The sequence below is a fragment of the Ctenopharyngodon idella genome, chromosome 9 (genome assembly GCF_019924925.1).
Source record: "Ctenopharyngodon idella isolate HZGC_01 chromosome 9, HZGC01, whole genome shotgun sequence".
NCBI classification, from domain to species: Eukaryota; Metazoa; Chordata; class Actinopteri; order Cypriniformes; family Xenocyprididae; genus Ctenopharyngodon; species Ctenopharyngodon idella.
In genome coordinates this window covers 4,551,797-4,568,836 of record NC_067228.1, presented here as the reverse complement: position 1 = coordinate 4,568,836, position 17,040 = coordinate 4,551,797, and the positions used below count along the sequence as shown (strand labels likewise).

Here is a 17,040-nt window from a genome sequence, read left to right as displayed (position 1 = left end):
TAATATAGAAGAATCCTTTGCATTGGAACCTGTGATGCCTTAAAATGCTGTCTAGGTAGGCAGCTCCCAAGGTTTTGCTACAGAGCCATAATAGAATTCACAGCCACACTATTTGTTTACAAATTTATTACATTGATTTGAACATAAATGTTGTACAAAATTGTATTTTTTTTTATTCTGGCCTCTTGTTTTGTCTCAAACATGCAGCTAATCGCACCTGCTCTCCTCAAGAGTTCACCTGTATAAATAACAGGCCTCCTCAGAGGAAGTGTATCCCGCGGGACTGGGTGTGTGACGGAGACGCTGACTGTTCGGACGCATACGATGAGCACCAGAACTGCACTCGTAGGTCCTGCTCTGCCAACGAGTTTACCTGCAACAACGGCCTCTGCATTCGCAACTCCTACAGGTTAGAATTGCATTTAAAGCAAAAAAGGCAGCAGATGTATTGTAAGAGATGCTCTCCTCATATGCAACTTTTTTTATACGTTTATGATGAATTTACTGTGTTTTTACAAGGCTTACTTGATGTAAACATTGTTTCGGTTCCAATAAAAACATTGGTTCCAATTGGTTCCAATAATAAACAGCAGTTTCTCCCATAAATCCCTGCTGTGCGTTTCGTGTCTGCTAGGTGTGACCGTCGTAATGATTGTGGAGACAGCAGTGATGAACAGGGCTGCACCTATCAGCCATGCCAACAACACCAGTTCACCTGTCAGAACGGGCGCTGCGTCTCGCGGGATTTCGTGTGTGACGGGGACAACGACTGCGGAGATGAATCTGACGAGCTGGATCACCTGTGCAGGACTCCAGCGCCCACCTGCCCACCTGGAAACTTCCGGTGTGACAACGGGAACTGTGTGCTGTTCAACGAGGTGTGTGACAGGAACGATGACTGCAACGACAACAGTGACGAGAAAGGCTGTGGTAAGCACTGTGTCATGTGACCACTCGTGATCAGATTTCATTTAGGGGACTGGCTCTTGTTTCCAGTGGTGGACAGTATTTTATTTTTATCTTTGCTGTACTTAAATACATTTTTGAAGTATCTGTACTTTATCAGAGTATTTTTATTTTGGGAAACATTTACTTTTACTTCACTACATTCCATAAAAACATATCGCTCCTCATTAATTCGAACTGAAGAAATCGTCACTCGCTCTGAGAGGTGATAGTGATGTCAGATTCCTGAATGAACTGATTCTTCTCAGTGAACTTGCTGAATTGGTTCGCAAAATGCACTGAATGATTAATTCGTGACTGATCTGATTGCAGCAGTTCTTGAGTCAAAAACTCAACTCAACTCAATAACTCACAAATATACAGTTTTTGCTGCTTAATATTTTTTGCAATTTTGAAGGTTTCGTCTCAATCGGACTAATGGTTTCTAAGATATTCGCGAATGTTGTTTAAATGCTAAATCACAATGTTGCACTAACCATAAGGCGAAACCTAGCATGTCTGGTATCGTTGGACTCGGCAGGGATTCAGGAATTCAAGGAGATGAAAATATTTCCCGTGAAAATAAGTAATCTACATCCAAATTTATAAGCATGTAAATCTATTTTTTTCACCACTAGGTGGTGCTGGTCCTAAACTTCTCAGACTCCTTCAGGGCATTGTGCCGATGACCCATACAGAGTTTTGTAATGATACATTCATGTGTTCGTAAAATACAGCATTTTACTTCAAAATTTACAATAGCTGACCCCCAAAATGGCCGATATGGGAAAACTGAATATCAACTTGCCAACTTGGCATGAAGCCCTGAAACTAACGAGACCACTTTTATGATTTTTGGACAAACTGTTCAGACATTATAAGCAAAAATAGTCACTGTTCATATCTCTGGACCGGTAGGTGGCGCCTAAACGCAGCAGGTAGCCTCAGGTCATGCTTGTGATGACATGGACCAAGTTTGGCCTGAATACGATTTAGCGTTGAGAGCCTTAAGGTGATGATACACAGGGCAACTTTTTGAACAATGTTGCTGGGCAATTTTGCCAAGCGATGTTGTTGTGGGAACTTTTCCATTATGAATGGGCAACAAATTTCTCCCTAGATATCCAGATAGAAATTTGTTGCCCATTCTTAATGGGAAAGTGCCCAAGCAACATCTTTCGACAACATTGCCCAGCAACATTGCTCAAAAAGTTGCCCTGTGTATCATCACCTTTACGTCTATTTTCGCAAGAGTTGTGTAAAATTCATTAGCACGTTTTTTGAAAACGGTTTGACAAATCAACTTGAATTCCAAAACTTTTTGTTGGCATGGTCTGAAGATGATCTGGTTCAATTTTCTTAAAAATCGGAGCAACGGGCTGGGAGGAGTTAGAAAAAGTAGTTCTTTTGGAAAATTCAAAATGGCGGGAACATTTATTTGGCGGAAAATGACGTCATAGGGTGCAACTGAATCATCTTGAGCCAAGAAATCAGATGAAAAAATTTAGTTTCTAGCCCTTATGGTTCAAAAGTTAACTTAAACATAAGTGCAAATTTGGACAGTTGGTGGCGCTAGAGGGATTGAGATAGAGACTCCAAATTTGCTATGGGGACAGTTCAGACTGTCCTCTACCTGTGTGCCAAATTTCATAACTTTTCCGCAAGAGGTTCTATGGCCTGCCATAGACTTCCAGAGCGGAAGAAGAAGAAACAGAAGAATAAGAACGCCAATGGATACAATAGGTGCCTACGCACCTTTGGTGATTGGCCCCTAAATATATTCAAATAGAAAACAGTCATTTTAAATTGTAATAATATCTCACAATATTACAGTTTTTACTGTATTTTTGATCAAGTAAATGCAACTTTGGTAAGCATAATAAACTTTTTTTATTGTTTCAGGCATCAATGAGTGCACAGACCCGTCCATGCACCACTGCGACCACAACTGCACCGACACACCCACCAGCTTCATCTGCACCTGTCGCCCCGGTTACCGTCTCATGTCCGATAACAAAACATGCGACGATGTGGATGAGTGCTCCGTCACACCCAGCGTGTGCAGTCAGGTGTGCGAGAACACCATGGGCTCGTACGTCTGCAAGTGCGCGCCAGGCTTCCTCCGTGAACCTGATGGCCGCAGCTGCAGGCAAAACAGCAACATCAACCCGTACCTGATCTTCAGCAATCGCTACTATCTGCGCAATCTTTCTACGGATGGCGAGGCCTATTCGCTCATTCTGCAAGGCCTCAGCAGCGTGGTCGCTCTGGACTTCGATCGCGTGGACAAACGCTTGTACTGGATTGACGTGAGCCGGAGGGTGTTGGAGCGGATGTTTTTTAACGGGACGGGCCGAGAAGCGGTGGTTAACGGGGTTTTGCATGGAGAAGGCCTGGCGGTCGACTGGGTCGGGAGGAAGCTGTACTGGGTCGACAGCTTTCTCGACTGCATGAAAGTGTCGGAGCTGGATGGGCGGTTTGTGAGGAAGTTAGCAGAACACTGTGTGGATGTTAATAACACATACTGCTTTGAGAATCCCAGAGCTATTGTGCTGCATCCGAAGTTTGGGTGAGTGTACCAATGATTCAAGTAATTTTCAGACCTATGGAAAAATAACTGCGACCATGTGCACATTGCAAAATTTTAGTAGTGAAATATAAATACAGGAGTGAGTTGCCTAAATCTGTAGTTGCCAACTGATGAGTGTGTTCTGATAGGATCATGAAAAAACAATGCTAAACGCAAACAGTGAACTACAACCAACTATAAAGATAACAAAATGAATTGGCTTAAACATTTTGTAAAATCATACTTTTTGTTGACGTCCTAGGCCTTGCATTCCAGTCAAATTCTGTAGAATTTTGGTGCAAATAAATGTATCACTTGGCATATATATTATCATTATTAAATAATTACTTATAATACATTTACGAAGTGACACTTGTTATATTATATTTATTATTTATAAAATAATATTTTTTTATGTATTACAATTTTTTAAAAATATTTAATCATTTTTTTGTGTGTGTGTATATATATATATATATATATATTATATATATATATATACACACACACAGTATATATAGTGTAATATTATATATAATATTAATTATTAATAATATTATATAATATAATATTAAAATATAATAAAATATATAATATATATTTATAATATTAATATACAATAATATATATTACAATAATCATTTTTGTGAGGTAACAGCATTATATTTTGTATTATTTTATAAAATATTTGTATTATATTTTTTTTATATTTAATAATTATTTTTTATTATGGGTTTATTATTAATAAAAAATATTTCTAATAATTTATAATAATAATAATAATAATAATAATAATAATAATAATTCGTTACATTTATATAGCGCTTTTCTGGGTACTCAAAGCACTTTACGTATTGATAATAATATATTTATAATTACATATAATAATATAATATCATTTTACAGATAATAAAATAAAATAATATTTTAAAATATAATATAATTATCATTATTCATTGTTTGATTTAATTTGGGTTATGGCCAATATTATAAGTCTATAGTATTTAAAAGGATAAAAAACTTGAATCACACTAAAAACTAAAATAAATAATTTAGATGTAACAGATATGGTGCCAAAATTCTGTGCACCTACTGTTAACAATTAACAGTTGTTCAGTTCGGTTCTGTACACACTACGTCGCGTTATTTAAAATTTGTTTAGAATTTTTCAGGAGTGAGTTTGGTTGTTGAATTCAGGTGTCAGTTCTGTGATTAACTCTGTGTGAACAGAACTGGATTAAGCTCTTAAAAGTGTTTTTAACTGCAGGGTGTGTGTGACCTTTACATTGTTGGAATCTGTATTAGCTTCTATTTTTTTTTTTTAAATCAAATGTCATCTTTGTGCAGATACGTGTACTGGACTGATTGGGGAGACAAAGCCTTCATTGGACGTGTTGGAATGGATGGAAATAACAAGTCGGCCATCATCACTACTAAGATAGAGTGGCCCAACGGTCTCACTATTGACTACACCAATGACAAGCTCTACTGGTCTGATGCTCACCTCAACTACATCGAGTAAGACTTTCTCATGTTTATATCCTGCCCATGAGAGCACTTGATTCCAGGGTAATTGTCCCTGTGATAACTTGACAGCACTGCTCTATGGTGACATTAGGGGCTTTCGCACCGGAGGAACCTTTTCATAGGAATGCCTTTTGTAGGGGACTAAATTAGCTCCTACTTCAGAGTAGGGTGTAACCCAGCACAATAGGAACTACCAGTGTTGCAAGTGTATGTTGATTGGCCAAAGCACGCAAAACACCGGCACCCGCCATTTTTAAAAAAAGCTGTCTAAACACACAGTTTATAGCCTATATATTTACTCTACAAACCAACTCTACAAACATGGAAAACAGTGATAGATGGACCTCTCAACCTTACACTAAGGAGAAAATCCAGCGCAACTTTGAGGGGACCAAGCGAAACATGATTATGGATTTCTGCTCAGCTAGCAGAACTGGGCATCAACCACACATCAAACGCTAATACTTTTTCATATACTGTTTACTTTCTTTTTAGATACGAACAGTTCTATCAAATAACGTATTAGACAGGACTGTTAAACAGATCATAAACTAATGAAGATGGAGAATTGGAACACTGTGTGCTCAGGCTCTGGCATTCTCCTCGCCGTCAAAATAAATGTCCGTGTGCCTTCAAAATAAAAGTCACAACAAGAATCGCAGCTTACGTCACTTCAGAGTTCCTAATGGCGGTGCGAATGCAAACAGAAAAAATGGCCATAGGGGAACATTTAATTCTCGGGAACCAAAATAATTTTTCAAAGTTGTAAACAAAACAAAGATAACTGAAGTATGTTTTACTAGAAAACACTATTTCAGTGTTTCTACTTTAACATTTCACATTTAATTCATAGAATTTCTGAGTGAAAATTGTTTCTACGACTGTTTTTTTTTTTCAGTGCATTGGTAGTTGTAGCTTGCATTTCTTTGATAAGTTTAGAAAGCAAATACCTCATTAAAAATGTATGTGCAGGTCAGAGAACATGATTAATTATGCAGGTTTTTTTTTTTTGTATTATTTTTTTGCACAAAATTATCATGTTAAACGGACATCCCTATTGTTAAAATGGTTCTGTCTCCTCAGATTCTCTGATCTGGACGGGCATCACAGGCACACTGTGTACGACGGTGTCCTGCCGCATCCTTTTGCCATCACGGTGTTCGAGGAAACCGTGTACTGGACAGACTGGAACACACGCACGGTGGAGAAGGGCAACAAATACAACGGCTCTGGACGGGAAGCACTCGTCAACACCACCCACAGACCGTTCGACATTCACGTGTGCCATCCCTACCGCCAGCCCATAGGTGAGCCCGGGACAGCGTAACCCGAGCGAGATGCAGTCGCTGGCGTCCCTCTTCTATTACAGTCATTATCTCATGTCAGATCGCTATCACTTCCTTTAAACGTCCGCAGAGGCACTTAAGGGTCTTTGCCAATATTTACACAGTCTGACACAATGCCGCCAGTCTCTGCTCGCCTGTCTTCTCTCTGGGACAGGAAAGACTAAACTCTTTATCATTGCTTTAATGGCCAGGACAGGTAGTTTAAACTCTTTATCTGTAGGCTTCTTTAGAAAGAGGAGCTACAGCTACATGATGTGGAGCCACTTCCTGGTTCTTTGTAAGAGGATACAGTCTAACTCAGTGGTTTTCCACTGACTCTCCAGATTTTACTTTAAGTGTGACGACGCAATTCAATACCACATTTGTTTATCGTACAAAACTAAATATGTCCTGAAATGTTTTTAATGTATGAACTTTATTCAGTATTTGAAATTAAAACATTAACTTACAATATTCTTAAAATTATTCCTGGGATTATATGCTTAGCTAATTATTGTTTGCATTATTTTTTTATTTGTTATTCTTATCATGTTTTTCTTTTTGATTCTAAGCTTATTTTATGTATGATTGTCTCTATTATTCAACACTTTTTTATTCATTTTTGAATGAATAATAGAGAATAATAGTAAGAATATCATAAATTAATATTTGTTTTATTTGCAACATTGAATGCATTTCAAACATTGAATGTTTAGTTAAAAATCAAAAACAGAAATGTTTCTAATGTTTGAAATTAAAATAAATATTAAATAAATAAATAAATAAATATTAATATAAATATTACTATTATTCTATTATTCATACATACATTATTCTATATTATTCACACAAAAGTAAATAAAAATGACAATAAAATCCAACATTGTAATTTATTCAATGTGTAAAATTAAAATAAATATTAATATATAATATTCTTGCAATTATTCTTATGATTATGTTTAGTCAATTATTATTTGCATTTATTTGAACATTTATTTATTTTTTATTTAGTCATTTTTTTATTCTAAAGACATTTATTTTACTTTTGTACAAATAATAGGCATAATTGTAATAGAAATGTGTATTTGTAATATTAATTATATTTTACTATTATTTTAATTGCAAACACTGAATACATTTCAAACATTAAATAAATGTGTTTTGATTTTAAGGACATTTTTATTTTTTTGTGTATGAATAATCATAGGAATATTGTAAATAATATATATTTATTTTATCTGCAAACACTGAATGCATTTCAAACATTGAATATTTTATTAAAAAACAAACACTGAAATGTATTCAGTGTTTAAAAATCAACTAAACATTACATATTTAGTTAATTGCTATTTGCATTTATTTTATCATTTGTTTATTTATTCTTCTTATTATGTTTTATTTTTTATTCCAAGAACTTTTTTAACATTTGTACGAATAAAAGCAAATAATCATTAGAAAAATGTATATTTATATTAATTGCAAACATTGAGTAATAATTGTCTATGATTCAGAACAGACCTGCAACCCATTTTTGTTCTTGACCCATTAGCATAGAACCACTTATATAACTCTCACTATATCTGTCCCCTGTAGTGACGAATCCTTGTGCGGTCAATAACGGAGGCTGTTCTCACCTGTGTCTTCTGCGAGCTGGGGGTCAAGGTTATACCTGTGAGTGCCCTGACCACTTCCTTACCGTGCAGATAGGGGGCGTGGCACGCTGTCTGCCCATGTGTTCCAGCACGCAGTACAGATGTGCAAACAACGAACGGTTAGTTTATCCTTGCCGCTTTGTACACCTGCTTTCATTTCAGGCTCTGTTCTAAAACCTAATGAGCTGACTTGACATAGGCAGCTGCCTTCTAAGGAAGTATCCAAAGTAAAATGGAATCTTTTGTTTCGTCTCTCTCTAAAGCTGTATCCCTATTTGGTGGAAGTGTGATGGTCAGCGGGACTGTAGAGACGGCTCTGATGAACCCTCCACGTGTCCCGTCCGGCACTGCAGACTGGGCCAGTTCCAGTGTAATGACGGAAACTGCACCAGCCCGCACTTCCTGTGTAACTCTAATCCGGACTGTCCCGATGGCTCGGATGAGGACACTGTGCTGTGTGGTATGGAACAAACCAATATCATGTCAATAGCCACTTTCACACATATAGTCTTTACTGGTAAATTACTGTTAAAAGATCATGTGTGAATAGGACCTTTTCAAAAATACCAGTTCTGGCAGTTTACTGGTATGAGAAGTTGTAACATTAACAGTAAATTACCGCTGTGTGAACAAACAATGAAGATTACCGGTATGAGCACTTCCGAAGTCTGATTGTGCTGATGCAAGAAGTCTGCTTTGGGCCAATCAAAGTTTTTATGGAGATGACGTGATTACTCCGTGCTGTTTACAGTAAGCTCTGCTGCTTTTTACTAGTTTTTCTATGTAAATATGCGCTAGATGGACATCTTTGACCACATCTTGCAGCTTTTTCAGCGTGTCTTGCTCGAGACCCTGCCTTCTTTTCCATTCAATAGTGCTGATGCAGTGCTCTGCAGTCGTCTCTTTTTTTAAGAGCAAAAACACGTTCTGCTTAATCATCCCCATTTTCTCGCAATTCTGACTTTTTTCTCTCGCAATTGTGAGTATATATCTCGCAATTCTGACTTTATCGCAATTCTAGCTTTTTTCTAGCAATTGTGAGTTCATATCTCTCAATTCTGACTTTTATTCTCACAATTGTGAGTATATATCTTGCAATTCTGACTTTTTCTCGCAATTCTGACTTTTTTCTCGCAATTGCGAGTTTATATATCTCGCAATTCTGACTTTTTTTCTCGCAATTCTGACTTTTTTTTCGCAATGCTGACTTTTTTTCTCACAATTGTGAGTATATATCTCGCAATTCTGACATTTTCTCGCAATTCTGACTTTTTTTTCTCGCAATTGTGAGTTCATATCTCGCAATTCTGACTTTTTTTTCTCGCAATTCTGACTTTTATTCTCGCAATTGTGGGTATATATCTTGCAATTCTGACTTTTTCTCGCAATTCTGACTTTTTTTCTCGCAATTCTGACTTTTTTTTCGCAATGCTGACTTTTTTTCTCACAGTTGCGAGTATATATCTTGCATTTCTCACTTCTTTTCTCAGAATTGTAAGACAAGCTCGTAATTGCAAGTTATAAAGTCCAACTCTGAGGGGAAAAAAGACTGACTTTTTTCTCAGAATTGTGAGTTTATATCACGCAATTCTGAGAAAAAAGTCAGAGTTGCAAGATGTAAACTTGCAATTGCGAGGAAAAAAAGTCAGAATTGTGCGATATAAATTCGCAATTATCTTTTTTATTTTGTATTCAGTGGCTGAAACAAGCTTCCATACCTTACACCTGTCACTCAAATGTCAAAAAATGTCAAATTGAACACGTAGTAAAACTAAAGCATGCGGGCGAATGAAGACAGCGGCACAGTATTTAAAGATTATTTCCGATGACTGACATCACTGAATTTACCAGTATTTTGGTGCTAATATGTGAATGGTCTCTTAACGGTAAAAAGCCAGAACGCCGTTGCTTGTGTGAACAGCATATCTGTGTGTTTACCGGTAAAGTCATTCTGGTATTTTACGGTAATTTTCTGGGATTACTGTGAAAGGGCCTAATGTTTACACTGCTGCTGATGATGCAGCCTAGTGGCAAAAAATCAAGGCAGGAAGCTGAAAGGTTGTAGGTTTGAACCCCATAATAAAATGCACACTGCATACAAAACAACATTGCTATTCTGATATTTGCTTTTGATTGGGCTGTTGCCATGTTGTGTTTAGAAATGCATCTTCCTCTGTTTCTGTACCGTCAGCCACGCATCAGTGCGAGTCACATCAGTGGCAGTGTGCCAATAAACGCTGCATCTCTGAGGCCTGGCAGTGTGACGGGGAGAACGACTGCGGCGACGGCTCCGATGAGGATCCCGCACACTGCTCCAGCAGGACCTGCAGACCCGGACAGTTCAAGTGCAGGAACGGCCGCTGCATCCCGCTGAGCTGGAAATGTGACGTGGATGACGACTGTGGCGACAACTCCGACGAGCCCATCGACGAATGCAGTGAGTTGCTGACGCGCTACAGCATTACTATTATTTTGTTTAATTGGTTGAAATTAGTAAAGGAATAAAAAGGAGAAATTGTGCTGCAGTACGAATGCATGTTCTTAATCATCTGTGTGATGTTGTTTGCAGTGAGTCCAACGTACAGATGTGACAATCACACAGAGTTTGACTGCAGGACAAACTACCGCTGCATTCCTCTGTGGGCCGTGTGCAATGGACACAACGACTGCAGGGACAACAGCGACGAACAGAACTGCGGTGAGACGTCAGACAAACCCACAAATGAAAACTTGACTTAGCGTTACTGTTTTTATTCACTAACACAAGTGCTTACAACTGATGAACAATTAATGAAATAGTTAAGTAATTGTAAAAGTAGCAATATTGAAATTCAAAAATTCAGAATTACTATGAAAAATGTATTAAACAAAAATTGATTACTTAACTGAAAACACAACTCTTAACTGTAACCCTTTTTTCTCTTAACTGTAACCATATTTATTCACGAACAGCAGTGCTTAAAAAGTAAAAAAAGTAGTATGTATTAATATGTATTAATAAAATAGTAAAGTAATAGTAAAAGGAGTAATTCTTAAAAAAATAAAATTAAATAATTTATTAAACATTTTATTAGATGACTGAAAACATGACTCAGTGTAACCTTTTTTATTCACAAACAGCAGTGCTTACAACAGAAAAATGTATATATTTATTAAAAAATAATAAAGTAATATTAAAATTAGTAATAATCAAATTCAAAAACTCTTCTTTTTTTTTCCTCTGCATTTTTTTCTGCTTCCTAATCTAGCTTCCTAACAAGTCAAAAAATCAAATTTTTTGGCTTATCTGGTTTAAATTCTTTTAGTTTTTTTGCAGTCTAAATAGCAAAAACATATTAAATCTTTTTTTTTTTTTTTTTTTTTACAAATTGAGTTTTTTTAAATTGTCTTTTTAAAACATTAAATACTGAATATGCAATGCTCACTTTTCAGTCGAATCAACCGATGGATAGAATCAAGTTCCGTCCTACTTTTTTTCAATAATCTGATTCACTCAGAAAAATGCCACAATATAGCAGTAAAGTCGGCTGCTATTTCTTTTTTATGCTGACATTAACAAAAAACAAAAAAAAAAACCTCTAAAATTAAGACCAAGTACTTTATATGTAATATATAATGTAAAATGACTTTGTATTGTCCCCATTATCAGTGATGTTATATAATGCTGTGGCGTGTGTGTTTGTCTTGATGGATTGAATCATGAGGAGTTATTCGTCCTCTCACACTCCAGCGGTACATTAATGAGTGTTAGTTCAGTCTCTCTGTGATGGACGGGCCCTCAGTGACCCCTCCTCCTGTCTGGGGCCACACCATGATTTATGTGTGTGTTAGGTATGTCTGTGTCAGGCACCAGTGTGTGTGTTTGTGTGTGCAGTTGTGATTATTAGGGCCCGAGCACCGATGGTGTGAGGACCCTATTGTAATTGCTCAGTCAATTATTCTTCTTCTCCGAAATGAATCGTATTTTTGAGGGCCTAAACATGCTCGAAAACTCATGAAACTTTGCACACACGTCAGAAGTGGTGAAATTTTACGTCTGATATGGGTTTCAGAATTAGGTGTGGCAAAATGGTTTGATAGCGCCACCTACAAAATTTCAATTAAGCGCCCTCGCGCTACAATCCACGTACAGGTATGAAATTCGGTAGACAGATGTAACAGCCCAATACCTACATTAAAGTCCCTGTGTGCAAAATCTGTAAACCCAACAGGAAGTGAGAGATTTTGAATTTTCTCTGCAAAATTTTTGCAGTTTTTGCCATTTCCAGACATTGTATTTTAACAAACTCCTCCTACAGCTTTAATTAGATAAACATCACATTTAGTCAGTCTAATCTATAAGCCTTTGCAACGTTAAATTGCAAAGATCTAGAGTTTGCGCTGAAGGGCGTGTCCGTGGCGGACTGACAAAGTTCGATGTTTCGCCATGAAACAGAAAGTTGTTGTAACTCAGGCATACAATGTCCGATCTGCCCCAAACTTCACGTTTTATTAGAGTCCTGGCCTGAAGACATCTACATGCCAGTATTCATTTACAGTCATAGCGCCACCTGTGGGCAACAGGAAATGTCATGTTTTACACTGTGATTAACTCCTCATAGAGATTTAACCAGATCAACATCATATTTGGTCAGTCTAATCTTAAGACCTTAGCGATGTTAAATTGCAAAGATCTTGAGTTTTCGCTGAAGGGCGTGTCCGTGGCGGCCTGACAAAGTTTGATGTTTCGCCATGAAAGATGAAGCTGTTGTAACTCTGCATACAGTGTCCGATCTGCCCCAAACTTCACATGTGTGATAAGAGTCCTGGCCTGAAGACATCTACATGGCAATTTTCAGTAATAGTCAAAGCGCCACCTGTTGGCAGCAGGAAGTGTGGCACATCGAAATGACTTTGCCATATTTCTCCTGTAATTACTCGCTTACATGCATGTCACCCACTATTCACTGTTTTCCTAAGGCCACCGGGTGGTGATGGCCCCCGGTGCGAGGGCCCTTTCATCGCTGCTTGCAGCTTTAATGTTTGTATTGTTTCATTAAGGATCAAGAGGTTTTACTCTGATTTTAGCGCACTGTAATTTGGTTTATGTTCTCTTACTATATGTAATTTACTACATGTAATTTTTTACTATATGTTATTTTACAATAGTGTTCAAATTACATTACATTGTATGTTGTTAAATTAATGTGTATGGCTTTATGACACTGTGAACCTATATATAGAAGAGTATAAATATTATATATCTCAGTAGATTAGTATTTTAACATTATATCAGTTAATGAAATATATATTTTTTACTGTAAATTTAAACTAAATCCGTAAAACCTAAAATGTTGCTACCATATTTTTTACCGCAAAATTCAGGCACCACATCTGCATTTTTTTTTTTTTTTACCATAAATTTCACAGATTTATTGTCATTGGTCTGACTGATGTACACACAAACACACACACACACACACACACACGTAGCCCTGGTTTTCCTGGGTCTTATCAGCTCCTCCTCGCTCCATTAGTGCCATCCTGCACAGAGAGGAGAGATCGCCCTAATCTGACTGTAAGAATGTGCCGCCGGGGTCAGATGTTCGTACAACTCCTCTTCCTTTCCTCTGTTGACCATGTGCATATTTTCTGCCCCATTTCCTCCTCTTCCTCTTCTTCCTCAGAGCTTTCTGCTGCAGTTATCATCATGTCTTTATTAAAGCACATGTCGTTAGGTCTAATGTACTGGTACTTTCTGTCAGAGAGACTGCGCTCTTGCGCTCTGTTTAGCTTCAACTTGTGTCTTAATGTTTGTGTGAGCCTGTGTTGTCTGTTGTGTTTGCAGAGGAGTTGACCTGTGAGCCGACGGGTGATTTCCGCTGTGATAACCACCAGTGCATCCCCCTGCGCTGGCGCTGTGACGGAGACAATGACTGCGGCGACGGATCGGATGAACACAACTGCAGTGAGTAGCAGCACTCTGACCTCTCGGGTTCGGTCAGCTCAATATAAAACATGAGTAACAAGAGGGATAGTTCACCCAAAATCATTGTTTACTCACCCTTGTGTGGTTCACTGGAATACAAAAGTTGATTTTATTTTATAATTTTTAAGAATATCCTGGACACCCTTTTCCATTTAATGAAGTGAATGAGGCTGTCAAGTTTAAAAAATGTTAAACTTTTGATGGGAACAAATTGGAAAGACAGAGAGTGTGGAGGAGACGGCGTGATGGCAGACAGGGTGCTGTGAGGTGTGAAAGGTTGACAAATGGTCTGCACTAAACCTTTTGAGCTGCATGTTGAAAGAAGCGCTGATTTTTTCAGCACTTTCTCCTCCCTGCAGAAGAGCTATGGGGGTGGTGAACACCGGTCATTCTCCTGATGAATTCAGCTATGAACTCCCCTCCGAAAAACGGTCCTCTTGCTGAAGAGCAAGCCGTAGCTCGTCAGATCTAATCCTGCGACACAGTGAAGTGCAGGCTAATTGTCCTCCTCGTCTGTGTCAGAGGCTTTTTGTGCTTTACTTAAACTGTTCAGGTCTTGCCGCACTTTGGCCTTACAAGCACTTTATCAAACATTGCTGTTCACAAGACGCGCTGTATTATTGCATTATGCCTGAACTATTTTTTTTGTTGATGGTTTATGTAAAGAAGTGGCAGATCTTGGGCCATTGCGGCAATTCCCAAAATAAGTCTGAAAACGTTTTGCTAATGTTATGTAAACGTTATTTCTGAATTAGGGGTCCAAACTAACTTTACCACTGGTTGCACTGGTGCTACCATCTTTCTCAGTTGGTCGCACCCTATTCTTTTTTTCTTTTTCTTTTTCTTTTTCTTTTTGCTACGACATGGGATTAATCAATGCATGCTGATGAATAGTTGTCCTAATCTGCATACCCTAGTTTTGCACTGATGTAAAAAGACTGACAGTGACGCGAGACCTCATGTTGGAAAAATGTTTTAATCTTTTAACTATCAAATGAAAACAAGAAAAAAATATCAAAAACTATTAAAAAAAAGTGTTTTTTTAATGTTTGATTAAAATCAAATTGAATCAACCTGTCCGCACCTGTTCTCTCGTCATCGGTTGTGTCTTAGTCTGTATGCTGGCTTGTTGGCTCGTCCTTTCCACCAGCATCCTCGCCCTCCACACTTTGTTTTTTAAAGTAATCAGCTATTGACCTCTTAATTTTTAGAGCGACTTAATTCCTAAATTCCTAATTTGCACGTTTCATCATCAGTGCACCAGGCGCTTTTACGTGACTGATAGGCTTGCTGCGATAGTCGGTGTTACCGCGTTCAGCCTCAACACTGGTTACTTCACTTGCCCACAGCGGATATTGGATATTGTTTCGTTTCACGTCATTATCGCCAGAGCGTGCGCGCGTTTGTCCTCGGGGTTCCCCCCACACATCAGGATTTCTGATCGTAAATATTAAACATGTTGAATATTTATGATTCACGATCGAGGCGGCTCCGACGTTCTTCCGAGCAGATTCAGTCACTCTTAAAGGGATAGTATCTACTATGGAAGTCAATGGTGCCCCAAAGCAGCCTAGTTACAAACTTTCTTCAGAATATCTTAATTTGTGTTCAACAGACCAAAGAAATTTATACAGGTTTGGAACAACTTGAGGGTGAGTAAATGATGACAGAATTTTCATTTTTGGGTGAACTATCCCTTTAACACACCTCACACCACAGGAAAATCTGATAAGATAATCTGTAGAACCATCAAGATAATCGGGACATTACCTAGGATTGTCAGAAGGGGAGAAGTCGGCCCAAAATCAGCCCGATTATCTTGTGGTGTGTACACAGCATTAGGTAAGTCCCTAAAGCAGGGTTCCTACGCAGTTTGGAAAAGTATGGAAAAATATAGAGTTTGATTTGAGTAATTTCCAGGTCTGGAAAAGTATGGAAAAAAAGAAATCAGAGTATGGAAAAATATTTGTGTTTCCAGACTATTCAGTTGTCTAATTTATCATACCCGCAAACTAGTCACTTTACAGTGAAATTAGCCCTTTTGAATCAAAATACATAATTTATGTGAATCGTGTAGATCCGAAGAGGTTTTTTTTTTCGGGGCGAGTGTGTGTGTGTGTCACAGGATTCTCACAAGAATTGAAAATGGGCTACTTTCCCATAGACTGGAGTGAGTCGCGATCTTTCTTGGCGCTCTGTGGCGTGACAGATCGCTGTAGCGCTCGTGAACCGACCATCTCTTCCACTTTACTAGTTACAACACAAAATAAACATGAATGAACATCCGAAGGTATGTTGAAAGATACAGTACAACTTACCGAAATCCGTATCATGTCACATGCAATCAATCAATCAGTGTTTCAACCGCAAAAATGTCACATTTAGCCTACCTCAGAAAAGCCGTTCAATGTCCAAAAACTCATTAGTCAGCTACAAAAATGAATTCGAGAGGAGCATTTTGCTAAATATATTCACTATAGGCTATTGCATATTCATTGTATTTGTACTTAACATGTGCTTCAATATTGAATGTATAAAACCATTTTATGACAGCCACCATTTAAATGTTTAGGCCTAAATAAAAAAAGAGGAGAAAAATAATTGTCATTAAAAATTTATAAAAACTTCCTTATGTGTAATTTAACCTATATGTAAGTAGCTTACAAATTAATTTTAACCTTTAATAATATAGTGATGTACCAGCTGTGGTTCCCTATAGTTTACAGCATTAGTTGACAGAGATTTTTTTCTTTGAGGAAATTTGCCATGTACTGTACCTGATAGGCCCAAATGAATCAATATTGAATCAAAGGTAATCAAATCAAATCGCAAGCTTCTGAATCAAAATCGCATTCATTTGTGAAACTTGTGTCAATGCTCAGCCCTACTGCCAATAATTTTTTATTATTATTATTTATTTATTTTTTACTTGAAGCAAATGTTGTTTTTTCCATTTATTTTCTTGTCAGAGTGCACCAGAATGCTTAGTTTACATGTTTAAATTACAAAAATCTTCTCCTGGGGGAGGATGCCCCCAGACCCCTCTACAACTAT

The 17,040-nt window shown here is 37.6% G+C and overlaps 1 protein-coding gene across 1 annotated transcript in view; it reads left to right on the top strand.

Moving 5' to 3' along the window:
* lrp2a (low density lipoprotein receptor-related protein 2a) overlaps positions 1-17,040 on the top strand; it is a 111,088-nt gene that overhangs the window by 73,385 nt on the left and 20,663 nt on the right. Inside the window, 10 exon segments of the mRNA XM_051905140.1 lie at positions 208-409; positions 635-930; positions 2,848-3,514; positions 4,862-5,032; positions 6,125-6,348; positions 7,960-8,137; positions 8,282-8,478; positions 10,210-10,455; positions 10,588-10,716; positions 13,846-13,965. Coding sequence (XP_051761100.1) covers positions 208-409; positions 635-930; positions 2,848-3,514; positions 4,862-5,032; positions 6,125-6,348; positions 7,960-8,137; positions 8,282-8,478; positions 10,210-10,455; positions 10,588-10,716; positions 13,846-13,965 — 2,430 coding nt within the window.